Genomic DNA, 26,132 nt, shown 5'->3' on the forward strand with positions numbered 1-26,132 from the left:
AGCGTTGAAATCCAAAACGAAAACTGACACCTAAAAAGGCAGAAAAGGACTTTATTGCCTTCTTAGTGAATGAAAGCAAAGGTTTGGCACATTTAAGCATTTTGTTTGCTTGTGAAGAATAAGGTTTGTCGGTGGCAGGAGAGAAGTGAGAATGCATTCCAGATGTGCCCGGGGCTGGAGAGTAGTTTGTGGACCACCTTCAGTATTTGCTCAATTGGTTGTGTGATTAGGGGACAAATTAGAATTCCTCCATAGTCCCCTGTTGAGGTACAGCATTGGGAAATAATGGATTTGGGAGGAACCACCACATGAATCTTGAGACAAGGGAAAAGATGGTATGAGCCCAGTAAAAGATATTTTAGACTAACTATAGTGCTTGAAATTGCCCTAGATAACCAATGAGAATTAAGTCTTCCAGCTAATTTCTTACTGCATTTGCCATATGCTGATCAGGTGCTAAGACGCCAGATCTCTCCCTTCATGTGTCCAAGTGGTTTCAGGTCATTTTTACTGGTGTTGGATTTCACCTGGTAATAAACCAGACAGATCCTATGAGCCCTCCTCCAACAGAGGTGGTATTTCCAGTGTTACTCTTTACCCTCCCCTAAAACAAGCATAGATTTTTTAAGGTAGACAGTGATTCAAGGTTCTGTAGCACCTGTCAGTGATGTGTGGAATGGGGAGGCTGACTCCAGAACCCTGTCTGTATTCATGTCTGCTGCCTAACCTACAAGTAGAGCTCTGACAGAAAAAGACCATTTGGAATCGCACCATGTTCTGTTTTCTTTGGAATAATCCAGGAAATGTATCTAGTTGCCTTGGTTCATTAGGATGAACCACAGGCCAGCGTTTCAGTGATATGCTGTGAAGTTGGATAAAAGGGGGTTTCTGAGGCCAGAAAAATTATTTCCCTTTTCCATATTGAAGCCTCAAGTAAAGACAAGTGATGTCAGGTATAATGTACCATTTCTCAAAATGTATTAATAGTTTTGAGGCAACCTGTACCCTACTACAGTCCTAAAGGTGCCTCTAGAGCTGCAGCCTGAAATTGTACATTTTAAATAAACACTTAGGGGTTATCATGCCCAGTGAATTTGAGGATGGTCCTCAGGTGAGTAGACGGATGCTGGGACAGCAGCAGCCCATGGCTGATGGGCTGAGCTTACTGCATCCCCTCTTCTGCCCATGGGCTCCCTGCAGCAAGGTGGAGTATAATCCTGCTGGCCAGGATTTTAGGACAGGGGCATAGCCCTCTGAACAATAGTGGAAGTCAGTGGGTGCCACATGGGATGAAGACTGAGAGTGAAACCCTTAGAATTGGCTGGGCATGGACAAGGCAGGAAACAAAAAAGGTGCTAACCAAACTCACTTCTGTCTTGGAGAACTCCACAAGGAATAAGGAACACACATACCTTCACGCACACACAGGCACCAACATATAAGACACATCCTCCAGCCTGCACATTTTAGCTTCAGATAGACTTTTCTCATCAATGGCAAAGTGATCTCACTAGAGGAATGTGTTTCTCAGGAGCTGTTAGATGGCCCCTTGCTCTGTGCCTGCTCCCTGCGGACGGCTGCCCCACGTGGGTGTCCATACCACAGTGGGACCACAGCCTCACTCAAAAGAGAGCTGTGGTTCCCAGATCCCTGACAAGAGGGCCATAGTCTGAAAAGGGGTTCCTGGTTAGCTCTTTTAGGCTTAACTGGATAACAGAATTAGCCTCATATTTTTAGGCCATTTGCCATAAACATTTTCTCTAATTCTCAACTGATACGAGTGGGGATTTTCAAAAATGGTGATGTTGGTAATTTGCAGTTAGTAGACAAACCATGTTTCCATATGCAAGGGTTCACACCAGGGGATTCTGCCCACAGGTATCTGGAGGTCAAATTCTTATGCTTTCTGCCCATCTGAGCCACGGCCTCTGTGTCTCTGAGAATAATATACTCTGCAAGAAGGAAAGGCCACAAGCCATAGTGCAGTCTTCTCAGATGGCAGAAGTTAGCACAGCGTGCCCCTGTGTAGGGTGGCCGCGCTAAGCAGTGTGTTTGGCAAGTGAGAGATTCTCTGCCCCAGATTCCGGTTACCTCTGATTAGTAGATGCAGATGTGGAATTAAGAAAAGAAGGGTAATTTAAGGATATTTATTGAAGTCAGACATAGACTTTAGAATAAGGCTTTTACTGTTCTAGAAATAATATTCCAGAAGATGAAATCAGCCAAGATTCCCAAAAAATATTTATTTATACAAAGATTTTGAGAGTAATATTCGTATTTGTCTTTATACCTCAGTCTGTGTGTCTGGGGCCAAGTCACTGTGTGGCACACGTGTGGCTTCCCCGAATGCCTCACATGTTGCAGCACCTGCTTCCAGGAACACTGAATGAACACAGGGTCTTGGAGGGGAAGGGGGAAGAACCCATAATGCCCCAAGGCTGCATGGACCCACAGTCCAGAAATGTGCATCCTGACCTGGAAGGCGTCTAGCCAAGTGTCCAAGGGGAAATATGATTGAGGGAAAGGTGAGAGGAGGGACCCAGAGGGCAGACAGGAGAGGGTTAATTCCCACCCTTTACTTCTGCATTCAGCATATCCAGAAGGCCCGATACAGTTGATGGCCCAGGAACTGCATTACCTGGATTTTCTCCCTGTAATGACCCATGATGCTAATTGATATAGAGGACAATTTGCAAAAGTAATAGACTTGCCCTTAATCCCAGACAGTACGAGATACAATTCTGGGACTTTGTCTTGGTAACCTGTCTTTAAAAAAAAAATGCTTGCCTTGTATAACATAATCCAGATTCCCTAGAGCCGATGTGGTACAGCAATGAGCAAATCCAACCTCAGATCTGAAGTGTCTTCCAGTCTGGCCCTGACCCGGCCATTCTCTGCCCTTCCTCTTCCCTTTAGGGTAGCCCAAATCCCATTGCCACACATCATCTTGACTTGCCATCCCTTTCCTCTCTCCCCATCCCCTCTGTCTGCATCACAGAAAGTCTGTGTGTTCTGAAGAGTTCAGCCTTCCTCTAACCAAACTCACACTTGCTTTACCACAGCGATTCTCAGAGCCAGCAAGAAAGAAATGTTCCAAAAGGAAACCTCCATCTCAGCCATCTGCCCAGAGCCGAAGGTTATGGGCTCCAGGCCTTTCGGTGAGGTTTGTTGCTTGTGTGTTTCCCGAGGAGCGGGCAGTCAGGCAGTGGCGGTTCTCTCTCCCCTCTCTCTGTCGCAGGTGGGGTCTCAGCTACACTTACAGGACTTCACCACCATGTTGGAGAGCTGCTCCACCTTGGGGGTCCTCCCAACATAGTACAGGATGGTTAGGGGCTCCAGGTCCTGGGGCACGCAGCAAGGCGAGGCAGATGCTTCAGGGTTCAGAGTGTTGTACAGTCCCAGTACCTGGGAAAGGACACGTCAGTGAGAGGTTGGAAAGCCAAGCCTCAGCCCTGGAACCCAGGAACTCTGCTGGTTCTAGGGGCAGTCCCAGAGGCTGAGCAAGTGCTAGAATGGCCACTGGTGCTCTTTAAGAGGAGTTGTTGGGGGCCAGGCACAGTGGCTCATGCCTGTACTCCCAGCACTTGAGAGGCTGAGGCAGGCAGATCACTTGAGGTCAGGAGTTTGAGACCAGCCTGGCCAATATAGCGAAGCCACACCTCTACTAAAAATACGAAAAAAATTAGCTGAAGTGTCTTCCAGTCCGGCCCTGGATTATAGATGCCATAGTGGCAGGCGTCTATAATCCCAGCTACTTGGGAGGCTGAGGTGGGAGGATCACTTGAACCCAGGAGGCGGAGGTTGCAGTGAGCAGAAATCATGCCACTGCACTCCAGCCTGAGCCACAAAAAAAAAAAGAAGGAACTGTTGGAACCTGGTTTGGGTGAGTGAGTAGTTGCTGTTCATCCACAGTGACAGAATGCAGAACAGCTGCACTTGTTTGGGGTGATCAGTTGAAGCATAGAACAGTTATTGGGGGACACTGATAACGATCTTGGCTTTTTTTTTTTTTTTTTTTTGAGACGGAGTCTCGCTCTGTTGCCCAGGCTGGAGTGCAGTGGTATGATCTCGGCTCACTGCAACCTCTGCCTCCCAGATTCAAACCATTCTCCTGCCTCAGCCTCCCAAGTAGTCGGGATTACAGGTGTGCGCCACCACCCCCAGCTAATTTTTTATATTTTTGGTAGAGACAAGGTTTCACCATGTTGGCCAGGCTGGTCTCAAACTCCTGACCTTGTGATCCACCCTCCTTGGCCTCCCAACGTGCTAGGATGACAGACATGAGCCACCGCATCCAGCCTATCTTGCCTTTTAAGAAAGTAATTCTTACATTGCTCTTCCTATCTGTAATTGATCACTTCAGTGAGAAATGTTCTCACTAACATTGCCTTGGACCATTTAGTAAGTGCCGCAGTGTAGGGCCCCAGACAGGATGCAAAGATAATGAGCTAGAAGGAAACATGCTTCACAAATTACTGCCCTATTTTTGATTCCCCTTGAGGGAAAGACAAACTAGTTCCAGGGGTTGTGGACTCCCGGCTGTCTCACTTTCTCTTCCTAGCATTTCATATTTGCTTCTTCTCCATGCTTTTCGTTGTCTTTCAGAGTAAGCTTTCTGCATTCGAGAGGCTGGAATGATCCGAGTTCTGGTAGAAGCCTTTCTACTTCAGTGTTCCTTGCCAGCCACCTGCACACATCTCTGACATGGGGTGAGACGTGGCAGTTAATTAATTTCTGTGGTACAGAGAGCTTTAGGCAGAGCAAATAAAAAGGCTGTTTGAAACTGTGGTAGGAATTTAAAAGGGCAGAATGTGACTGAGTGGAACTGAGTCAGGATGCCGAGATCAGAACTTTCACCAGAGGGGTTTTACCCACCCCAGACCATCATTCACTCACTCAACATTCAATCCTTCATCCATTCTTTTTAACAAGCGGCTGGACAGTCAGCCCCAGTGCCTCAGATGGCATGAGCCCTGCTCCATACCGTGCTGTGGGTTGTGTCTGCACTGCGGAGGTATGGGCAAGGGCCTGAGCAGAAGTTGGCATAGTAGCCCTTAGGTTCGTGGACCCATTTCCAGCCCAGATCCTGTCGGAAGTCAATGTAGAGGGGGCGCACACAGCAGTTCTCCTCCAAGTTGCTACAACAAAAACATTTAAAGAAAATCAACTTAAAAAGAAACTACCAATCAAAGAAACTTCACGAATGCCCTCATATTCTCCCTTGGAGTCCTTTCATACCATCATAGGTGGCTCTGATCAGTGGAATCCCAGGTTCAAGGGGACAGAAGAAGCCAGAAAGGCACATTCATGTGTTAAAGACCACGATCCCAAGGATGTAAGAAACAGAGATAAACGCCGCATGAGGAAGAGTAAAGAGGCAAAGGCGGCCCTGCTCACTTTTATATCACAACTCAAAGCAGAGCTATAAAGTGCGCCACATAAAACCAAGCACTCAATGTTATTAGCCAAGTCAGCTTTGTTGAGGTTGGTTTCATTGTTACCCTCCTAATGTGCACCCAGCCAGAAATAAATTGTAAGTTTATGAAGCTTGTCTACTATAGTAGGTGACTGCTGAGACTGAATCTAAAGGCCGTTTAGCCAAATAAGGCATATCCTTCTATTAGAACTGTGGTTCAACAGATCACCCAAATGTGATTATCAGGCCCCTTCAATTCTGTTGCCTACAGAGATCCATTTGGCAATAATACCCCTTGCCAAGCGGGCATCTGGCCTCTGCCTTAATATCTGCTAAGACCTAGAACTTGCTACTTCCAAAGGCAGCTATTAGCGAAAATCTGGCTTCTTGTGGGTTTCAAGGGTGAACCATGGCAGACACTATTGGTTATCTATTCAGTAACCATTCCTAACCCCCTTCTCCCTTGCCACATCTAAAACACCAGATGCTCCTTTTCCTGGCCTCCCTTGCAAGTAGTGGTGGTCATGTGACCCAATAATGACCTATCAGACAAGGAGAAATATACAGGGCAAAGATATTTGATTAGTTATAAAAGCAACAGATGGAAGAGGAAAGCTTTTGGCTCTTCCCCTTCCCTCGCTCCTTGTCTTAAATGTGGACAAGATGCCTGAAGCCCTAGCAATCACTTGTGACCATAAGCAAAAGGATGAAAAGCCAACATACTAAGCATGGCAGACTGGAAAGAGAGAAAGCCTGAGTCTTCAGTGGCATCATGAAGCAGCCAACCCACCCTAAGCTGCTGCTACAGCCTCTTGTGAACAAGAAATCCACAATGATTTAAGTCACTGGCCAAGAGCATTCATTCCTGATAGAGACACATGGAACAAATAAATCTGCATGCCAGCCTTCATGGCTGCATGACAGCTGGCAGCAACTACCTTGCCTCTCCGTTCCTCCAGCTCAACGTCCCTAGTTTCCCAAGCCCAACCATCCTGATAGGACATAGTTTCCAGATCTAAATATTTCCCTGTTCATTTTCCCCAGTTTTATTCAGGGATCCTCTGAGGCCAAATGGACTCACTCATGCTCCTTCCTTTACCAGCAGTGCTTCCCCTCCTAGATCCCTTCACCCCGAAACCTCATCCTTGAAGCCTCTGCTCAAATTCTACACCCTTCTGAAGCCTTTCCTGTGTCCATAGGTGAACTCATTGCTCCCAATTTAAGTACTTAATCCTTCAGACCCTCTCATGGGCGTGATCATGTGCCTTTTAGTAGTTGGCATGCCTGCTTTATCCTCCCCTTATAAATGAGCAGTGAAACTGCTCCTAAATAAGAGAAGCTGGGTCTTTTCCATCTCTGTATTATGGCTACCCAGTAATTTCTGAATTCATTTGTTAATTTCTCTAGCTCCAATTTCCCATTCAAATGACAATTGCTCTATTTGCTCCCATCCAGTAGCATCCTCGGACCCTTCATAGGGAACTGAGCACTTCTTTAATGGAAACTCCTACAATAATCTCACACACACACCCTACAAGTGCTTAAAACATGAAAACCATGGAGAGGCTTTGACCAAGCATCTCTAATCCAAACTATTTTAGCAACACTCTTCCTCATAGAGTCTTCCTCATTTACTTCATCCAGCCCCTTCCAGAGTTAGCCTATGGAAAAACAGTGGGACTCGCAGGAAAACAGAAAGAGATCTGTAATAGATTTTCAGTCTTCTTCCTGGAGATGTTTGTGAACAGCATCAGGGACCCTCTGTTGAGTGTGGCTTGGTTCTGGGGCCTGACCTGAAGTAGACAGGCAGTAGATGTTGGTTCCCTTGCGGGCCCAGGCTCACCGGAAGCAGTAATTGGTGTCCAAGGCCCGCTTCTTCCTCTGACCCCCCTGGCCCGGGCTGTCGAGCCGATGTGGGGGAATCATCATGAGGATTAGATGAGGGTTGTGGTGATCCTTCTGCTTCTTGAGGCGCCCCAGATCTCCACGGCCATGGTCATCCTCATGGTCCACGCCTGCAGAAGGGAAGGAAAGTGACAATCTGTCTAAGGAGAGCAGAGCTGTTGGAGGCTGCCTCCTCCTCACATCGCGTCACTGCCCAGGAGGAAGGGCAGTGCAGTCTGCGAGGGAAGCGTGGGGGACAAGTGCAGCTTCATTCTGATATCCAGCAGCAGGAAGGGGAGGAGCAGGTGGAGGAGCCAGTATCAAAAGAACTCATCATCATTATAAGGATGCCACTGAAAGCTGCCCCATGTTCAGATCCCCATACTCCTCTATAGACATCTTCCAAGTGACAGAAAGCCCTTGCTGCGATACCTAGGAATCTTCATGGACCCATGAAGCATCCCTATTACTAAGTGGGTACCTAACACATACCTCCGGGTTGTCAGTTTGTTTGTTTATTTATTTATTTTGAGACAGAGTCTTGCTTTGTCGGCCAGGCTGGAGTGCAATGGTGCCATCTTGGCTCACTGCAACCTCTGCCTCCCGGGTTCAAGTGATTCTCCTGCCTCAGCCTCCCAAGTAGCTGGGATTACGGGTGCCTGCCACCACACCTGGCTATTTTGGTATTTTTAGTAGAGATGGGTTTCACCACATTGGCCAGGCTGGTCTTGAACTCCTGATCTCAAGTGATCCTCCTGCCTCGGCCTTCCAAAGTGCTGGGATTACAGGCGTGAGCCACCACACCCAGCCCTGGGTTGTCACTTTAGATTCTAGACTTAGAATCTTGGGATGTGAGTTTCCTCTTAAAATGTGAATGGATCAAGATAGTGCAGGAGTCCTACCAAAAAGTTAAGGTGTCACAGTTTAAGATAGCCTGAATGGGAGCCAAAGAAACAAAACCGTGTAAATTGTTAACATTCACATTGCACTTAGCATCTTTGAAGTGTTTTCACTATAAAATTCAGATGAGATCATGAAGCATATGATAAATAGCTTAGCAAAAGCTCTGGAAAGAACACCTGAATTCATCAACCCATTTCATCTGAAAAAAAAGACTAGATTGGAGACTGACTTAGAAAGTCTCAACTAAATGGAGATCGGTTTTGTGAAGGTCAGCTTCCAGCTATTGTCCATCCTCACCGAAGACAGGAACATGAAGAATTAATTTACATAGCTACAGGAGGGGCTCAGATCTCAGAAAGGGGCACCAGGTCTGTAAGATACATGAGAGACCTGGATCACAAATCCCTTTTTCTGAAAATCTTTATGAACAAGGTATGGGAAGGTTTCATCCTAGGCTGGTCTGTAGGTTAGGACTCTGAAGGTCTTCTGGGCTCTAAGGTTCTGTAATTAGGGTGTCAAATCCTTGACTTTAAAAAGGCTCTAAAATACAGCCCATGCAGGGTAAGATCACTGTCTAGGGCTGAGCCAAAAGAGGCCTGCACCTTCTCCCAGACAAGCCTCTAACCTCAGGCATTCGCAGTTACCCAGAATGGGAATATGAAAGGAAAAGAGAACTTTCCTGAACTCCAGAGCCCGTCAAGGCTGAGTTCCTTGCAAACATAATGGAGAACCAGAAATGACTCTCAACGACTTCTTCGCTATCTCTACCCAAACACCAGACAGAGATCCTGAGGCTCGAAGCAATCATCCAAACCCAGAGGACCCCTGGGCAACGTCAGGCAGGCCCTGCACATCTGGAAAGCTCAGTCATCTGGGCACTCATGTTCAGGACAGCCAAAGTTAACTTCTTTCAGGGAGCAGGAAGACAACGCCTATCTGTTGAGCATTGCTGGAGCTGTGTTCCAGGATCATTATCTCATTTAATTGCCTGACAACCCTGTGAAAGAGGAACTCTCATCCCATTTCACTAGGCCCAGAGGCTAGATGGCTTGCCTACACAATTTCACCACTCTTGCTAGACCATGTTGTCTTCCAGAGGCTAATGCATCCTCTAAGCTGTAAGCTGGAAGTTACACTCATTGCTTTTAGGGCAAAGCAGAATTACTCAAGTACGAAATAGTTGGCTATCTCTCTGAAGGAGCTTGGTTTCTTTTTTTTTGAGGTCTGGTAAGGGTCTCCTGGTCTATTCTCTCACATTAACTCCCACCTTCGACCCATCCTACTATACACATTCATTCTGTTACCTTTGAATTTGATTTCCATCACCTCCTGAATGTTTTCCAGGATATCTCCATTGGGCTGAAAGGTGTGACATGGACAGTGAATGCTGATTTCTAGACCTAAGTTGGACTCTGCAAAATAAGACAGAGTTAGTGAGAAAGCGTCCTGTGTGATGGGGAAGTGTGCCCTACCACCCATGCAGGGGTGAGCCAGGGCCTCCGCTCCTGTAGGGACTCTTAAGAACTGAGTTCTACTGAGGGTCACAGGAGACAGAAAGTGCCTCCAAAGCTCAAAGTGGACCTTCATGCACACGTTGCCACATTCCATGTATTCCTGTTATATTATGAATCACCAGATGGGGGCATATGCTAGTGGTCGTCATGAAAGAGAAGGGGCATAATCATTCCCTTTCAAAGCATGGTATTAAGAGAAAATTGTCACCTATCTACTTGGGGGCCAAAGGACACAGATACAGGAAGGAAAGAAAAAACTCAATGCCATCTATGTCTTTGTTGGGAGAGGAGATCCTTGAGTCAACCTACTGAGGAAGGATGAGGGCAAGAGGCAGAAGGACTAGAAGAGACAGGGAGTAACTCAAGAGTCTCCAAGCACAGAGACCGCGATTCAAAAGGCCACCAATTCAAAGGGCCACAGGATGTAAAGCTCGCAAAAGGATTCAAAGTCAGGAACCAGTGCTAGAGGCAAGGTCACCTGCAAACAGGAAGCAGAATCTGTCTAAGAAGATGCACGCATTTCTACGAGGGCCATGACTGTGTGTCTAGAGAAAGTGGCAGATTCCAGTGGAGATAAGATGAGCATGATGGTTACACTGGGCCATATTTTCCCTAAGGAACAAGCATACAACGAGGTAAAAATTACTTGGACATTTCTTCTTTGGAAATCCTTGTTTCACCATGATGGGAAGTTGGAATGTGGATTGCTCACCAAGATGTACAGGTTGGGAAGACAGTTGTGAACTTAGAAAACAGCCCAGAGGCAATGACAGAGACCTTTAGCCAAGGGTCCAGAGAACATGAGCATGGAGAGAGTGAGCATGATGAAGCCTGGAGGTGCCAGGCTTTGGTGTCTGACATTCTGGTGCATGAAGGGTGACTCTGGCCCATTCACCTAGTAGTTGTGGGATCATGTGTTTTGGCAACCAAAATCAAGGAAGCAGGGAACTCAGTAAATGAGGTTGAGTAAAGTGGAGGAAAAAGAAAGAAAATGAAACGTTTGCACTGAGACAAGTAGATTTACACGGAAAACCAGGTAGATCTGGTATCATGTCAATTCTGGTGGGTAAGACTCAATTAGGGAGGCTCTGTTGATGCTGGGGTAGCAGTCAGCTGTGGCCAGATATAGGAGAGGTCATGGGGATGGATCTCTTGGATTCAGGGTCAGTCTACAGCTTACGTGATTGATTTGCTGCTCCCTGAGGCCACACATTGTGTGTGAGCATCTGGCTTTGGGACCAACCTGGAGTCTTGCTGAAATCATGCCATCAAGGAAAACCCCAGAGTCTGACCTGGCCCAGCATCCTTCTCATGGACAGAAGGATACAAGCCTGGAGATACAAGCCTTCCTCATCACCATTAGGTTGGCTTGGACATCCCAGTCCTACTGGTTAAAAACCAGCTCCTTTCTTCCATAAACTCCAGAGCCCAACCACATCCGTTCTATGTCAAGTCAGGGCAACCTCTGGGGCACACTACACACTGCACCTGCAAGATCCCAGAGCCTGGAGATCTCTGTTCCAGCAGGTTCGCTCAGTGAGGGAAGGCAGACCAATAAAACAATGTAGCTGAGACCCAGCTGGAGGAGAAGTGAATGGAGAGGAAGGCATGAGGAGTGCCCTCTCCCTGGGTTGAGGTAGCTAGAAGGAGGAGCCGGAGCAGCTGAAATGGGCCACCTAACAACATGGTGCACCTCCTGGTCAAGATGGTTCAAGGAGGGCTGGATGAGACCTGGAGTGAGTTCTGTGATTCTGCGAGTTAAAAAGTCAAGGTGCAGACAGCTGTGTTGGGGAGAGTGAGGGTTAGGGTCCAGGGGATAAGCACGAGAGGGTGGCCTGGCTTGGCCAACAGGCTCTATGTAGATAGAGGACTCAGAGATGATGACAACAATCACCAGATGTATGGAACTTTACTACATATCACACGCTGCTCTAAGACTATAAGCATTAACTCATTTAATCTCTATAATAATCCCACAGAGCAAGAACTATTATTATCCACCGCTGTACGGATGAAAACACTGAGGCTTAGAGAAATTGATCAGCTTGCCCAAGATATCCAACCAGTGGGCAGTAGTGCCAGGATTCACGCACAGACAGCTGGATGCAAGATCCCAAACTCTTGTTAGAGACCAGGAGGGGCATAAGGAGTGTCCTCTCCCCGGGTTAAGGCAGCTGGAAGGAGGAGCCAGAGTAGCTGAAATAGGCTATCTAACAACACAGTGTACCTCCTGGTCAAGGTGGTTCAAAGCAGGCTGGAAGAGACCTAGAGTGAGGAGTTCTATGATTCTGTGAGTTAGAAAGTCAAGGTGCAAACAGCGATGTTGGGGAGAGTGCACACAGAGACCACCAAGGAAGATGCCCACACATGAGCCACCGAGATGCAAGATGGTTGTTTCCCAGTGTTCCACCTGTCCTGAGCCATAATGCTGGGAGGCTCCCTGCCCAGCCTGCTAGGGAGGCCTGGCCCTGCCTAGCTGGCTGCTGCAGACTATATGAGCAATAGCACAAGGGTATGAGACTTGGGTCCCTAGTGACCCTGGTGAGCTCTAACCAACTCTGGGACCCAGAATGCACCTGGGTACCTGGTGTACAAGGGCTCTCAGATGTTAGCTTAATGAATCCAAGACCACATGTGTGACACAGTTTCATCATCAATCCACACCACCAACTGTTCCAATTTGGAGTCCTTTGTTGCCTGGTTTGAAGCCATGAACTCTGAAGAGACTTATGGGCTCTCTATAAGTACAAACCTGTGTGATGATTTCCCTGTGGGAAAGGTGGGTAGTATCTGCCTAAGTGGGGACTGAAGGTTCCAATGAAGAGCTAACCTCAGAATTGGCAGCCGTAGGGATGGTGGGTGGGGGACCCATAGATTTTATTACGAAATTATCTTTTTGATGTCTCAGGAGGATGGAAATTATTCTCAATGCAAACTTCTTATTGAGTTCTGCAGCTGTGAAAATAAGAATTCCTTCAAGTGCCCAGGGCTTCAAAGAAATCCAGGTGGAGCTGATCAAAATCAGACAGGGAAGTTAAGAGATTAATTTCCCCAGCCCCTCCTTTCTGTAGCTGTCTGAGTCAGAATTCCCAACAGAGCTGCAGTCGGCAGATCCACGTGGGCTATCCTAGGCTCTTGCCCTCATGCTCAGTAGCAGGGACAGGAAGGAATTCCTGGGTACCCTTGGGACTGGGGCAGAATCTCCAGCCCACCAACTCCCAACTCAGCCCCCAGATAATTCCCCTTGGATGGCGAATTTTCTCATTTATGTGACCTGCCCGGGCTCTGTGGGCATCAAGCAATGCAAACTCGATGCCTCCAGAGCCCAGACAGGTCACGTGAGAAAATTGAGCCAGCACATGACGTTAAACAGGAACTGCCAGCCTCACTCTAGGGGAACAATAGTGAATGGTGGGGGCTGTGGGACTGAGGATGCATGCCCCATCTCCAGGGGTGGCTGGTACTCATCTCTGGTGGATGGTTATCAAGAAATCTTCCAATTTTTCAAAAACAGCTAGAAGTCCAGGTTTTATGTGAAATCTCCAGACTTAATAAAACACCCAAAACTGTTGATGACTAGTCAAATTGAAAACAATATGCAGGCCAAAACACCAAGGACCTAGAAGGATCCACCTGCCTCAGGGACTCTGGGCATCAATACGTGGATGGATTGTGGCTTTACAGCAGCTGATGACAGCTTCTGATGACCTTCCCAAGAGGGAGAGAAGGAACAGATGGGACTGCCATCTGCGACCCCAACCCACTGAGCAATCAGACCAGGCAGTACCAGCCAAGGAAAGGGAAAGAAAGACAGAGAATGGTGTCGTGAGACACCGAGGTTCTAATACAGACTGGACGACCCCCGTCAAGTCACTTCTCTCGGCCTGTTTCCTTATCTAAAATAAGAAAAGCTTACTCTTGTAAAACATGGGAAAAACCATGAAGTTCTCTCAAATAGATTTGATCTTTAAAACAGCTCTGTGAGGCATGCAGAGGAGGAACCATTGCCTTATTTCCCAGGTGAGGAAAGACAGTGCGTGGATAAGGTATTTGGGACATGTGAAGTTTGATAATGCCTATAGGGTAGCCCTGATTGCATGATGACCAGGCCTTTCAAACTTAACTGGCCAGAATAGAAGCTGTTCTTCTCCTAAGCCCCTATCTCAATAAGTGATACCACCTGGATGTCGAAAAATGTAGAAGTCATCCAGAATGCTCTTGTGTCCTCACACCCCATATCTAATCAGCCTGTGCTACTGGCTACTGTCAAAATACAGTACAAATCCATATGATCTTCACGTCCACGCTACCACCCCAGTCTCAGCCCATATTGCTTTCATCCGTGCTGCCCCCATGGCTCCTAATTGGTTTTTCTGCCTCTTCCCTTGACCTCCTGGAAACTAGAGGGATCTTTTAAAGATGTCAATCAAATCGCATCAGCCAACCCCTCCTCCCTGTAGCCATCAGAGTCAGAATTTCCAACAGAGCTGCTGTAGGCAGATCCACACGCGTTCTCCTAGGCTTTTGACTTCATGCTCAGCAGGGGGATAGGGAGGAATTCCTGGGTACCCTGAGTATCCCCAGCTCTGGTTATAGCACTCCCACACTTCATAAGTCCTGAAACCTCGCGAAGACCTGATGTTCTAAATTAAATTGGCCAGGCACAGTGGCTCACACCTGTAATCCCAGCACTTTGGGAAGCCAAGGCAGGCGGATCACTTGAGGTCAGGAGTTCAAGACCAGCCTGGCCAACTTGGTGAAACCCCGTCTCTACTAAATATATAGAAAATTAGCCAGGTGTGGCAGCATGCGTCTGTAGTCCCAGCTACTAGGGAGGCTGAGATACGAGAACTGCTTTAACCCAGATGGCGGAGGTTGCAGTGAGCTGAGATAGCGCCACTGCACTCCAGCCTAGGCAACAGAGCAAGAAGCAGTCTCAAAAAATAATAATAATAAAAATAATAAATGATATGGCCCTAGCAACCTCTCTGACCACCTCTCCCCTACCTCCCCCCTTCCCCCACCCCCACCCCAGTTCACCATGGTCCAGCCACACCAATCTGTTTGCTGCTGCTGCTAGAACAAATCAAGCTTATTTCCACCCGAGGGCCTGGGTCTCGCTGTTTCCTTGCTTAGCACATCCCATATTCTGATCTTCATGGGCTTGCTCCTTATCATTCAGATGTCAATGCATCAATTTCTTCATCTTAGAGAGCTTCCCTGTTGGGCCCCACCCAATCATTATCACATTGCCCTCTTTCTATTTCTCATAGTTCCCATCCCTGTGGCTGCATCCCCAGGGCCTGGCTCATAGTGAGCATTTAATAAACATTAGGTGAGTGAATGAATGGAGGATACTCAGTGGCAAAACTAGGGTTTGAACCCAGATCTCTGACTCCCTTAATTCTGTCATCTTCCCTCTGTTTCATGGAGGACTAAGGGGCCTGAGGATCCACCTACCTCTTCTCAACAGCCACTCACGCACAGTGTCAGTGACATCAAAGGACAGCCACTCGGCAGTGCCCCGTGTAGGCAGATTCTTGCCGCCAATATAGCGCTGTTTGGCAATGTGCTCATCTGGCCGAAGGATCTACAAGGCAGAGAAAGGAGTGAGTACCCAAGGCCAGGATAGAATGCCCCGGAAGATGTCACAATGCAGGGCACAGGTGAGGGAGCCATAGGAAACCAGTGGTTCCTGAATGCCATGCCCCTCAAGCACCTTAGGTAACTCTTAAGCCTCTTAATGACAGACACAGATATAGAAACTAAAGATCAGAGAAGCCAGGATTCAAACCCAGGTCTGCCAAACTCCACGCCCAGTGGTGGCCTGATATGGCAAAGGAAGTGGCTTTCCTGTCAGTGTGGTTTCTGTTCCGAGAGAGGGGTTACCTGGAAGAGCTCGATCCTCTGCTCATTCCGCTTAGAGCTGGGGTTGGGCACCCGCAAGACCCGGAATTCTGCTCGGAACAGGTTGGTTCTATTTTTCTCCACTGAGGACACATTGAAGCGGAAAACCTTGGAGGTAATTCCTTTGGGGCAAACAGCCAGCTCGTCTAGGAGATAAAGCAGAGGGCACAGCATGAGCGAGACATGCAGGAACAGCGTGCTGCCAACGGACAGGCACCAAGAGGCCACCGTCCTGCCTGCCACCTCCCTAGAGGCTTGGACCTCAAGGTGGAGATGGGAGGAAGATTCTTGGTGGCCCTAGAATCACACACAGTCCTGAGCAAGGAGCAGTGTGGCCTCAGAGCTCCACGACATGGCACTAGAGACTGGCCAGTCAAACTGAATCACCCCTTCCTCCCTCTGCCTTGACATCTCAGTTCTGGTAAGCTCTCCAGCCTGTTTTTCTTGCTTTTTGAGAAAATACTGATTCTAGAAAGATAGCAGCAACCTAGTGATTTACATATCTTACAGCTAGTTGATTCATTCATGTGTTTGTTGATTCGGGCATTCATTCATTCACCAAAAATGTATTGGGCAGCTACTATAGGCCAAGCATAGTACTAACATTGGGAAGCTAAACGTGAACAGACACAATCCCTGCCTTCAAGGGGATGAAAATCCATTTATGCCTAGCGTTCCATTATTGGAACGCTAAGCATATGGGAGTTATTTATATCCTACTGCTCAAGGTCATCGCCAAGGTGAATTTCAAAATTCAAAAAGTCGCCTCAGGCTTATGAGTTAATATCGGGGGGAGGGGATATTAATACATGGGTCCAAATAACAGGATCAGAGAGAAATAACAGCACAGAGTGCCCTGGAAGATGTCACAATGCAGGAACACAGGTGAGGGGAGCGATAGGAAACCAGTGGTTTTTAGAGAAGCCCAGGAGTTGCTGCAGGAAATCCAAGGAGGGAAACGGCAGGGAGCACTTCATGGACGAGGTGAAAACTGAGAGGATTTGAGGATGGAGAGGAAAGACATTTTACATGGAGTGGCTGCTGGAAGCAAAGGCAGGGAGGGGAAGAAATGTAAGTAAGAGGGGCTGGAAGCAGCAGGTGGGAGCCAGGTGAGAAAGGGCAAGATGGTAGATTGGGGTCCACCTGTCAGACTGAAAGGTTAAATTTTAACCCCTTAACAGTAGGGAGTCACTGAAAGTGTTTGAGCAGCAGAGTGACATCTCAACCTTGTGTTTTAGACCCAAGAAAGCAGGGTTATATAGCAAAGAGCCCACATCATGAGTCTGGCAGAAACACAAACGCTTCCTCAGACCAAGCTGGTGTGTCACCACTGGCTCCTTTCTCTTTCCTTGACAGCACATGCTATGCCAGACACTGTCGCCTGCTGGCCTCTTCATCCCTGTCCACAAGACACGGGTAGCCACCCCTCCGAGCCAGATGATGGGAAGAGAAAGAGCCTGTCTTTTCTCTGCTCCTGTACACTTGACAGCCTCAAGGTCTGAGCAGTATTAACACCCCGAGAAAAACTTTCTGCACAAATGGTAACAATAGCCCAAAGTTGAAATTCAAGCTCATAGACCCAGATTCCACACATAATGGACATGGCTGGAATGAGCTTATAATTGCCCCGAGGGGTGGTTCAGGAAGTCACGGACAAGGCAGGAAGGATCAGAGGCCTGGAACAAGCAAATGTGCTACTGATCTTTAGGAAAGGATGAGTGAGTGTTTCTGGAAATTGCCATCTGGTGGGCCTGACACTGGTTCTTAGAAAATTAATGGAACAGATGTTAGGAAAACAAATGTGTGAATGCTGGCTAATGACGCCCTGATTAATAATTGGCTTTGAAAGAACAAATACCGCCAACGATTCCCTAAACCATTTCAGATAGAACCAAGGAGAGAAATCAGTGATAGCAAAGTAATGTATAAGTTTACAAGTCTGAAATACTCTGAATGTGGATAAGCTACTTGCACTGGCAACCCTGTCAAGGACAACAGAGCTAGGTCTCGAAGGAGCGGTCATCAATATGGCTTCAGTTACAACAGCACCCCCTGGGAGGATTGCTTGAGCTCGGGAGGTCCAGGCTGCAGGGAGCCACGATTGTGCCACCGCAGTCCAGCCTGGGCAACAGAGGGAGACTGTTTCAAAAAATAATAATAAATAAGTAAATAAATAGAACACCTCCAGTGACTATCTACAAGAGGAATAAAGGGTAAGTCAGTGCAACATGCACCTTGATGTAAAAAAAGCAGCAAGATGGAAAACGGCACTTGCTGGTGAGGACAGTCAGGGTGGGGGCAAGGTGGCGGGAAGCCAGGAGATAGGGTAAGTTATGAGCTAGGAGGGTTCTCAGGACATCCCAGTGGCCATCCTCTGGTTTCTTCCACCCTATCAATCATAATCTGCTCCTCAAGATGAATTCCTCCTGGGGAGAATTTTAAGATTTCAAGAAAGAGATGGGAAAGGTCATTTTCTATTACTGGGATGTACAGATTTCCAATGAGTTAGAAGGGACATCAGGAGTCATGATGCACAACCTTCCTCAGAGGAAGAAATGTCTATCCAGAGGATCCTGTCCAGAGTCACTCAGGAGTTAGCGACACAAGCAGCTTGACACTAGCAAGCAAAGCTTTGACACAATTGCTAGTGATTAAAAAAGAATTGGAACCAAGGCAACATGGTAAAACCTCATCTCTACTAAAACAAAAATTAGCCGGACACGGTGGTGCATGCCTGTAATCCCAGCTATTTGGGAGGCTGAGGCAGGAGAATCACCTGAACCTGGGAAGTAGAGGTTGCAGTGAGCTGACATTGCACCACTGCACTCCAGCCTGGGTGACAGAGTGAGACTCCATCTCAAAAAAAAAAAAAAAAATTGGCAGCCATGTGCAGTGGCTCACACCTGTAATCCCAGCCAGCACCTTGGGAGGCTGAGGCGGGAGGATTGCTTGAGCTCAGGAGTTCAAGACCAGCCTGGCCAACATGGTGAAACCCTATCTCTGTAAAGAATACAAAAATTAGCCAGGTGTGGTGGTGCATGCCTGTTATCTCAGCTACTCTGGAGACTGAAGCAGGAGAATCGCTTGAGCCTAGGAGTTCAAGATCAGCCTGTAAAACATAGGGAGGACATATCCCTATTATTTAAAATTAAACATTTTAAAGGCACAGTGGTTCATGCCTGTAATCCCAGCACTTTGGGAGGCTGAGGCAGGTGGATCACTTGAGGTCAGGAGTTCGAGACCATCCTGGCCAACATGGCGAAACCCCGCCTCTACTCCAAATACAAAAATTACCTGGATGTGGTGGGGGGCACCTGTAATCCCAGCTACTTGGGAGGTTGAGGCATGAGAATCGCTTAAACCTAGGAGGCAGAAGCTACAGTGAGCTGAGATAGCGCTAGTGCATCCAGTCAAGAAGATTGTATTTACATTTTCTTTTAATTTCCCAGGCAGTTCTTTTTTAAATTAATTTTAATTTTTTTGATAGAGTATCACTCTGTCGCCCAGGCTGGATGCACTAGCGCTATGTCTTATCAAATTTTTTATTAATTCATGTGACCTTCTAACAACCCTTGAGGAGAATGAAAACATATAAAATTTATCACTTGACAAATGAGAAAACTGAGGCTCCAAAAAGTTAAATGGCTTTCCCAAGGTCACATAACTAGAAGGTGGCGGAGGTGGGGTTTGAATCCAGGTCGGCTGAACATACCTCATTTACTGAAGCAGAGACTCTGGAAGCTGGGAGTGATTTGGGAGATCATCTCATGGAGATGGTTTCATGAAAAAACTATGGCAAGATTCCACTAAATGGGCCTAGAGTGTCAACCTGTGCCTCAGACATTGACCCACTGCAAACGAGTTTGTGGTTCTTAAGACATGCCTCTGCAGAACACTAGGGTTATTGAGGGCTGGACTAGGGGGTCCCACCTTTACAAACTAAATCATGAGCAACTTTTTCCATTTCACAGAAAAATATATATTGATGAATGCCATTTTCTCCATTTTGCTTTAGGGGGCAAAACACAAGCAAAGAATATTTGTGTATAGTATGCATGGAAAAACCAGGAAATAGTTGACCATGTTTAGTTAATTGCCTTTTAAAACGTGTTCAGACACCTGGGCTGCTAGGTGTGCCTTTGTTTGTATACATCATTTCTGCGGGTTCCAGTGAAGGGGCTGTATTTATCAGTGCAGCTGGACTTCTCTACCCTGGCTGCACATTAGAATCACCTGGAAAGCTGTAAAAACAAATGATGCCTGGACCCATTCCCCAGCAGTTCTGACTATACTGGAGTGAGTGGGGTCCACAGTATTTTTTTTAAGACCTCCAGATGATTCTAATGGGCAGCCAGGGTTGAGAACCACAGATTATAATGTGCTGCAAAGGGTACCATGACTTCCAGATGTTCTGGAAGTTGAAACCACTGTTTTAATGGTGTGAACTTTCTATGGATTAACCTTTAAATGAATTAGACATGTTGCTTCGCTGATGGAACACCTTTAACAATTTTGAATTAGTAGCCCATAAACATTTTAAGCCCATATTAAAAATTGGCATACTTCACAGAAAGATCCAGATTTTTTGCTCTTCTGGGACATGGGAAGAGCTAATCAAGCCGGATCCACAGTCATCAGTGCACAACCCAGCAGGAGCTGACGCTGGCTGCTGCTTGGGATGGGCACTCGGTCCAGGTCCCCTCCCTCTCCCTGCCTCACACATCCCACTTTCTTCTTGACCCCAAGGCCAAGTGTCCTAGTGCAGTTTATCATGACACAGTGGCTTTTCTTTGAGATCATTTGAATTTCCTGCTGGGTCTGTGTAGGCACTTGTGTTTGCCATCCCTCTAAGAAAAGGTTTTGCCCTAGTTCACTGAGTCTTATGCTTCAGTGTGCTTAAGAATCCATAAGGAGCTTGTCAAAAATACAGATTCCCCAAGACTCCACCCCCAAAGATTCTGATTCTATAAGTGCGGGTGGGACCAGGGAATGTACATTTACCTCCAGCTTCCTCTGGACCACACGTGGAGAAGTGCTGACCTCTACTGTGCAAAGGGCATTGGCCCTTGGAGCAAATGATTTTCAGAATAATCTCAGAATAAACAAAATCTACACTTAACAGCCAGATAAGAAACACTAAATATCGAGTTTTCTCTTTGCTGAGAAACTCTGGGTTTGCTGGTTGTCTTAGCACTGCCCTTGGCTGAAAACAAGTCTCCAAACAGACACAGATAATTACAAGCCAGAAGATAAAACAACACCTACATTGGTGATATCTTAGTAAGAGAGATGACAACGGAAGTAAAAAAGCTGTGTCCTTTCCCATCACGTGGGGTCAAAGAAACTCTCTACTCCCTCCCCACGTAAAATCCTGGAGAATTAGAAAAGGGATTACAGAGTCTTGCCCATACTCCCCAGTAGAGGCTCTGCTGATTCATCCCAGATGGAATTGTAAAATTCTTTCAGCTGAAAAGGAGTTTGGAAATAATCTCTGACTTTACAGATGGGGAAACTGAGGCTCACGGAGGTCACTTTTACATAGCTGCAGTTGTTTAACCTGCTTGGGACTCTTCATTAAATAAATAAAAGTCTTTTATTAAATTAGGGAGAACATTCGTGGCAGTATGCATCTCCTCGGGAAAAAAAGGAAAAAAAAAAAAAAGGGCAGCACTAAGAAAGGATAAATCCAGTTATCCTTATGCAATCTGCCACCTGGGTTACTAAGATAACAACTCCTGACCTCTCCTTCTTGGTCCAACATGTGATTCATTTATGTTATAAATCAAAGTTCTACTGAACCCTAAAGGTTAAAGGTAGCACTTATGATGTGTATTTTACATATAAATGAGTGCTTAACTGCATGCATCCTGCCTGCAGAATGTCTAGGTTGCAGTCCCCGCTCTTTTTGGACTAATCTTAAACCATCCAGGTCTCAGTTTCCTTATCTGTGAAACGGGGAGATGAGGTTATTTAGGAAAAGGACTTCCTCTCTGCTCTCGCCTGGGTGCCCTTTCTCCTGCACCACTAAAAAGTCTTCCTTCTTTCATTTTCCTCTCCAGGGACCTCCATCTCCTTGCCCTGGCTCCTACTGTCACTTTCCTTTGAATGCCTGTCCACTGGGTCAGGGAGGTGGCCAGAAGTGAGGACATATGGAACAGAACGTGATCTCGTGACCTCCCCCCAGAGGCTCTGGCATCGAGACCCTGCGGCGCCCCATCACAGACCTGGTGTTACCCCTGTCGGCCCTCATGAGTTAAGGACAGGCTTCCTTCCCCACCCCAAGCCCCTGATGATGGCTCTCTGCTACTGCTCAGCACCTGTCCACTGCCTTCTTTGTAATTACTGTGCCTTGTGTGTCTGCCTCTCCGGGGTGGGCTCACTCAGCACCTGACCAGCTGCTGGGTGGGTCCAGGTCCGTCTGCTCAGCCTCCAACTCACCTCCAACAGCTGTGGAGTCTGTCTGCTTCCCATTTGCACCTGTGAGCCTCATAGCATCCCTAACAGCATCCTGCTCACTGTGCTGGGTTGCCCCAGGCCAGACCACTGCTCCATAGCCCCATAGCCACCCCCATCTACTGTAGTTGTAAGGTCTTGGTACTGCAGCCTGGAAGCTGTCCAGTGTCTGTGGGGCCCTGCCCGGGCTTTTCCCAAGGCCGTCTGCTATTTGTGCCTCAAGTCTGCACAAAAATCAATGTCCACTTGCACCTGCGTGGCCTTGCCTCCATGTGGCTCATTCATTCTCAGCTCAGAATTCTGATTTTGTGGGGTGGGGCAGGGGGGTCCTCGTGACTCAGAATCCCTCCTCCCTCGGACTCCTCCTGCTGACCCAAATCATGAAGGTCTGAGTCCTGTGTCTTGTCCTGGACTCTCCTCACACCTCTCCTGCTGGCCTCAGATTTCAATCTTCCTCTGATGCTTGTGGTCACTACCTCCTGCCTTGGTGGGTTCCCAGGGAGTTGGAGGTTTGGCCATCCAGTGCTTAGGTGCCTCTGGGAACTGTGGGTTCCTGAGCCAGCCCCACCCAGAGATCCTGGGCAGGGAGCAGGAGCTCTGCCTCAGCCTCCAGCCTCCGCCCCACACAGCAGCCACATTCTAAGGAAGGGCGCTCCAGGCAGCCACAGGAAGCTGGAGTGGGAACCCCTCGCCAGTAACCACAGGCTCCTCTGCCTGGCGTGGAGCCATGAACGGGGCCTTTGCACCTCCCGCCAGAGATGGCCCACCCATCGGTACCCACTCCTGTTACTTCTCTCCAGCCAGGTTCCTTTCATCCACTGCTGTGCGCTCTGCTGACCACCCTCCCCCGCCTGCCGGCTCCATCCCACACCCTCCACCCCACTCCAGGTGCTGCCCACCTCCCAGGTGGGCCTGAGCTAAGGTAGTCAGGGCAGCGAGGACACCTGCTGGTAGGAAAAGCAAACAGAGCTGCTCCCGGAGTCCATGGCCCAGGAGCGACTCACATTCCTCTTTCCTGGGCTGTCAGTTTCTCAACATCTGCCAAATTTCTCTCCCTTGTACTGAAGTTTTTAAAATCCCCGTTCAGTAAACACATATGACTTCCACACGTGTACAAACACACACAGACATCTCGCCCAGAAGCCGCCCAGCTCCTCCGTGCAGACGGAGCCTCCTGGGACAGCAGACTCCCAGACACATCCCCCTGCCCTGCACCCACTGCCACCCCTCCACCCACTCTCCCATGACACGCAGACACAAAGGGCGCCAGCCTCCTCTACGCATCCAGAGCCACAACCCGCTCTCTCCGTGCCCACCGGCCTGGAGGGCGCCCATTTTGAGCACAGGAATCTGTCTACTGCACAAGACTACATGTTGCCCTAAAGTACCCGGCCCTGGGAACATTTGTGCGCACCCTCTCCCCTCCACACACACAGCTCACGTGGGGCTCGTGGGTCACGTGGGTGGGGTAGACCAAAGGGCCCAGTTAGCAAGAAGCTGTCTTTTGACTGGGCTTCAAAAAGCTTGACAGACATTAATTGAGGGCAGGTACTCTTCTTCCCAAGGACTGGAAAAACTGAACCGGAGACGTGTCACAGTGAGCTGTGAAAAGCAGGGAGAAGACTGAGGTCTCCACGCTCAGAACTGTAAGGGCTCCTGACAGAGCCGGCCTTCCCCTTTATGGCACCCAGACGCTTACAGTTACTGATACGATCGCATGTGGAAGAATACATATGTTTCCCTGGACAGCACAGTGTAATTCCAAATTAAAATCAGTCAAGGATGTGATGTGAGTTCAGCAAACCGTTCAGCTCCAGGGTTCCTGACATCCCAGAAGCATGGGCTCTTAGCAGAATGGCTCTATCTCCCTCCCCACCCACCTCCCCAGCCCCAGCGGAGGAGCATCGCACCTCCTGAGCCTCGGTGCTGGTCAATCCTGGGGCTCCCTGCTGTGTGGCCAGCACTAGGCCCCCCCTCTGCAGAGCTCCCTGCTCCAGTTCAGACCCTGCAGAGCAGACACCCCAGTGAGAATTTGGACTTACTGTGTTCTGTCATCCCCTGGATCATGTCGAATTTGTGGATTTCTTTGGCATAGTATTCCGACTCGGTGTTTTCCTGGGTGCAGCCTTCCTCCTTCTCCCCGTGCATCTCCTCCAGCAGCTCCCGGGTGCTGTTGTAAAGGGCCAGGACCTGATAGGGGACGTGGGTCATCACCGATGGCTCAGGGGGGCTGGTGAGCCTGAGCTTGCTCAAGATCTGTCCCCTAATGGCTTCCACCCTTTTCTTCTTGATGTGGCCGAAGTCCAAGGTGGTGCAAGTGGACAGAGAAAGGCTGACCGTGGCAAAGTTCAGCAGGGCCAGGACCACCAGAGCCCTTTGCAAGTGCATCTTCATGCGTGAGCCAGGAAGAGAGGCCAGGGGGATGGTGAGGCCTGGAGAGGAGGAGACCCCAGCAGACGTGCAGAAGGAGGGAGGAAAACCAGGCGGCCTCCCCAGATCCCAAAGACTGAGGCTTGGCAAGAAGGTGCATGAACTCACTGCACTGCGAGAGCTTCAGGACTTCCAGGAAGCGCTGGCAACCCTGAGGACGAAGAAGCGGACTGTGTGCCTTGTAGCGCTGGGATTCTTGTCCATGTGTCTAAACAGGTTTTGCTGGGCTCTGACTCCCAGCAGGCCAGGTGGAGGGCAAGCGGAGGGCTGGGAGGGGTGGCAAGGCAGCTGGGAGTGGGAAGGGAGCTGGAGTTTTTCCTTAGGTAAAAATAAATAGAGCGGATATCTGATATTGCCAAACGCCGCTTGGCGATGGGGAGAAAGTGGGTATTTTAAAGAAGGAGCAGAAGGACCATGGCTGGGTCCCAAAATCAAAATCCTTGCCTTGCCCTAAAGGAAAATAAGAAAAGAGAATGGAAAAGAAAAGGGGAAAAAGTTAAAAAAAAAAAAAAAAGTCAGATCACCAGTGAGTAGGTGGGGAGAGGCCGGGCCGGGCAGTTGCTGGCCCAGTTAAAGGTGGGGGCAGTACAGGACACACTTGTCTCTCAGGCACTCCATTCATGCTTTCTCTTTTGTTTACACTTCCTCGGGGGCTTTCTAAATGACTTTGTTCACGCTGCCTCTCGTCTTCATTGGCTGGGGTGTGGGGTTATGTGCATTGGAAGGCAGGGGGAGGCCTCCGAGCGCAGCAGCCCCAATCATCCACTCGGACGCCCAGGGTCACCAGCACCTCGGCTTGTCTTCTGCCTCGGCCATTGCTTCTGTCCCCTGCTTCTCTTTAAAAAATAAAAAGAAGAAGAAAAATAAAATAGAAGCCAGTTCACGGCACGCCTGCTCCGGAAAGCTGTTATTCCTTCTTTCGCACGCCTCTTCCCCTGTCTCTGCCTCTCTCGCTCATTCCCTTGGACTTGACTCTCTGCTTCCCTCCCTTTCTCCCTCTCCTCTCGCTCCTCTCCCTCTCTCTCTCTCACACACACATGCACACACACTGCTTTCTCTATTTCTCTCTGCTGAAATTTTATACCTCCCTCCCATGACGTCTCTGGCCTGGGGTGGGGGAGGGAGGGACCAGCGCACGCAGCCTCTTTTGCTGCACGATGTTAATGTTTTAAACAGGCACAGGAAAAGCCGAGCCCATTTGAAAAATACTTTGCGAGTCCTCTCGTTCGACGTGGTAGCTGAACTTTTTTTCCCCTCTTGGAATCACTCCTGCTACACGCTGGCTGTTTTTCTGGAAAGTTACTCCAATGAGCCCCCTCCCTCCCTTTCCCCCAGCCCCTGCGCCCTCTCGCCGGCTGTCAGTCCGCGCCGTCCGCGGCCCGCGTCTCTCTCCCTCCTGGTCCACCGGTCCCGGGGCCGCCCCCGGGCCAGGCTCGACCCGGGACAGGGTCCGCAGAGGGCGCGGGGCCCGGTAGGGTCTGCCGTGCCAGCCTCGCGGACGGGACTCCCGGCTGCGAGCCGGGTCGGAGGGTCGGCGTCCGCTCCGCCGCGATCCTGGCCCGATTCTTCATTGACAAGCTCGGAGTCGAGAGGCGGGCAGAAGCCGGGAGACGCTCCAGGGGCAG

The 26,132-nt window shown here is 48.6% G+C and overlaps 1 protein-coding gene across 3 annotated transcripts; it reads right to left on the reverse strand.

Annotated features, from left to right (window-relative positions):
• Positions 1–2,228: 2,228 nt before the first annotated feature.
• On the reverse strand, positions 2,229–25,829 carry TGFB3 (transforming growth factor beta 3). Of its 3 annotated transcripts, XM_012438094.2 has the most exons (9): positions 25,106–25,829; positions 24,616–24,658; positions 24,120–24,267; positions 15,607–15,770; positions 15,178–15,307; positions 9,508–9,615; positions 7,260–7,431; positions 4,985–5,138; positions 2,229–3,405 (listed from the first exon to the last, which is right to left on the reverse strand). In XM_012438094.2, exons 3-9 carry the CDS (start codon positions 24,223–24,225, stop codon positions 3,247–3,249), a joined length of 993 nt encoding a protein of 330 aa, XP_012293517.1. In that variant the 5' UTR covers positions 24,226–24,267; positions 24,616–24,658; positions 25,106–25,829; the 3' UTR covers positions 2,229–3,246. The 3 variants fall into 3 exon arrangements, with proteins under 3 accessions (XP_012293517.1, XP_012293514.1, XP_012293513.1); XM_012438091.2 differs by having other exon boundaries at positions 24,120–24,658; XM_012438090.3 differs by having other exon boundaries at positions 24,120–25,829.
• Between the last annotated feature and the right edge of the window lie 303 nt (positions 25,830–26,132).

Source organism: Aotus nancymaae, unplaced genomic scaffold, assembly GCF_030222135.1.
Source record: "Aotus nancymaae isolate 86718 unplaced genomic scaffold, 86718_ANA_hifiasm-v0.15.2.pri h1tg000011l, whole genome shotgun sequence".
Taxonomy (NCBI): Eukaryota; Metazoa; Chordata; class Mammalia; order Primates; family Aotidae; genus Aotus; species Aotus nancymaae.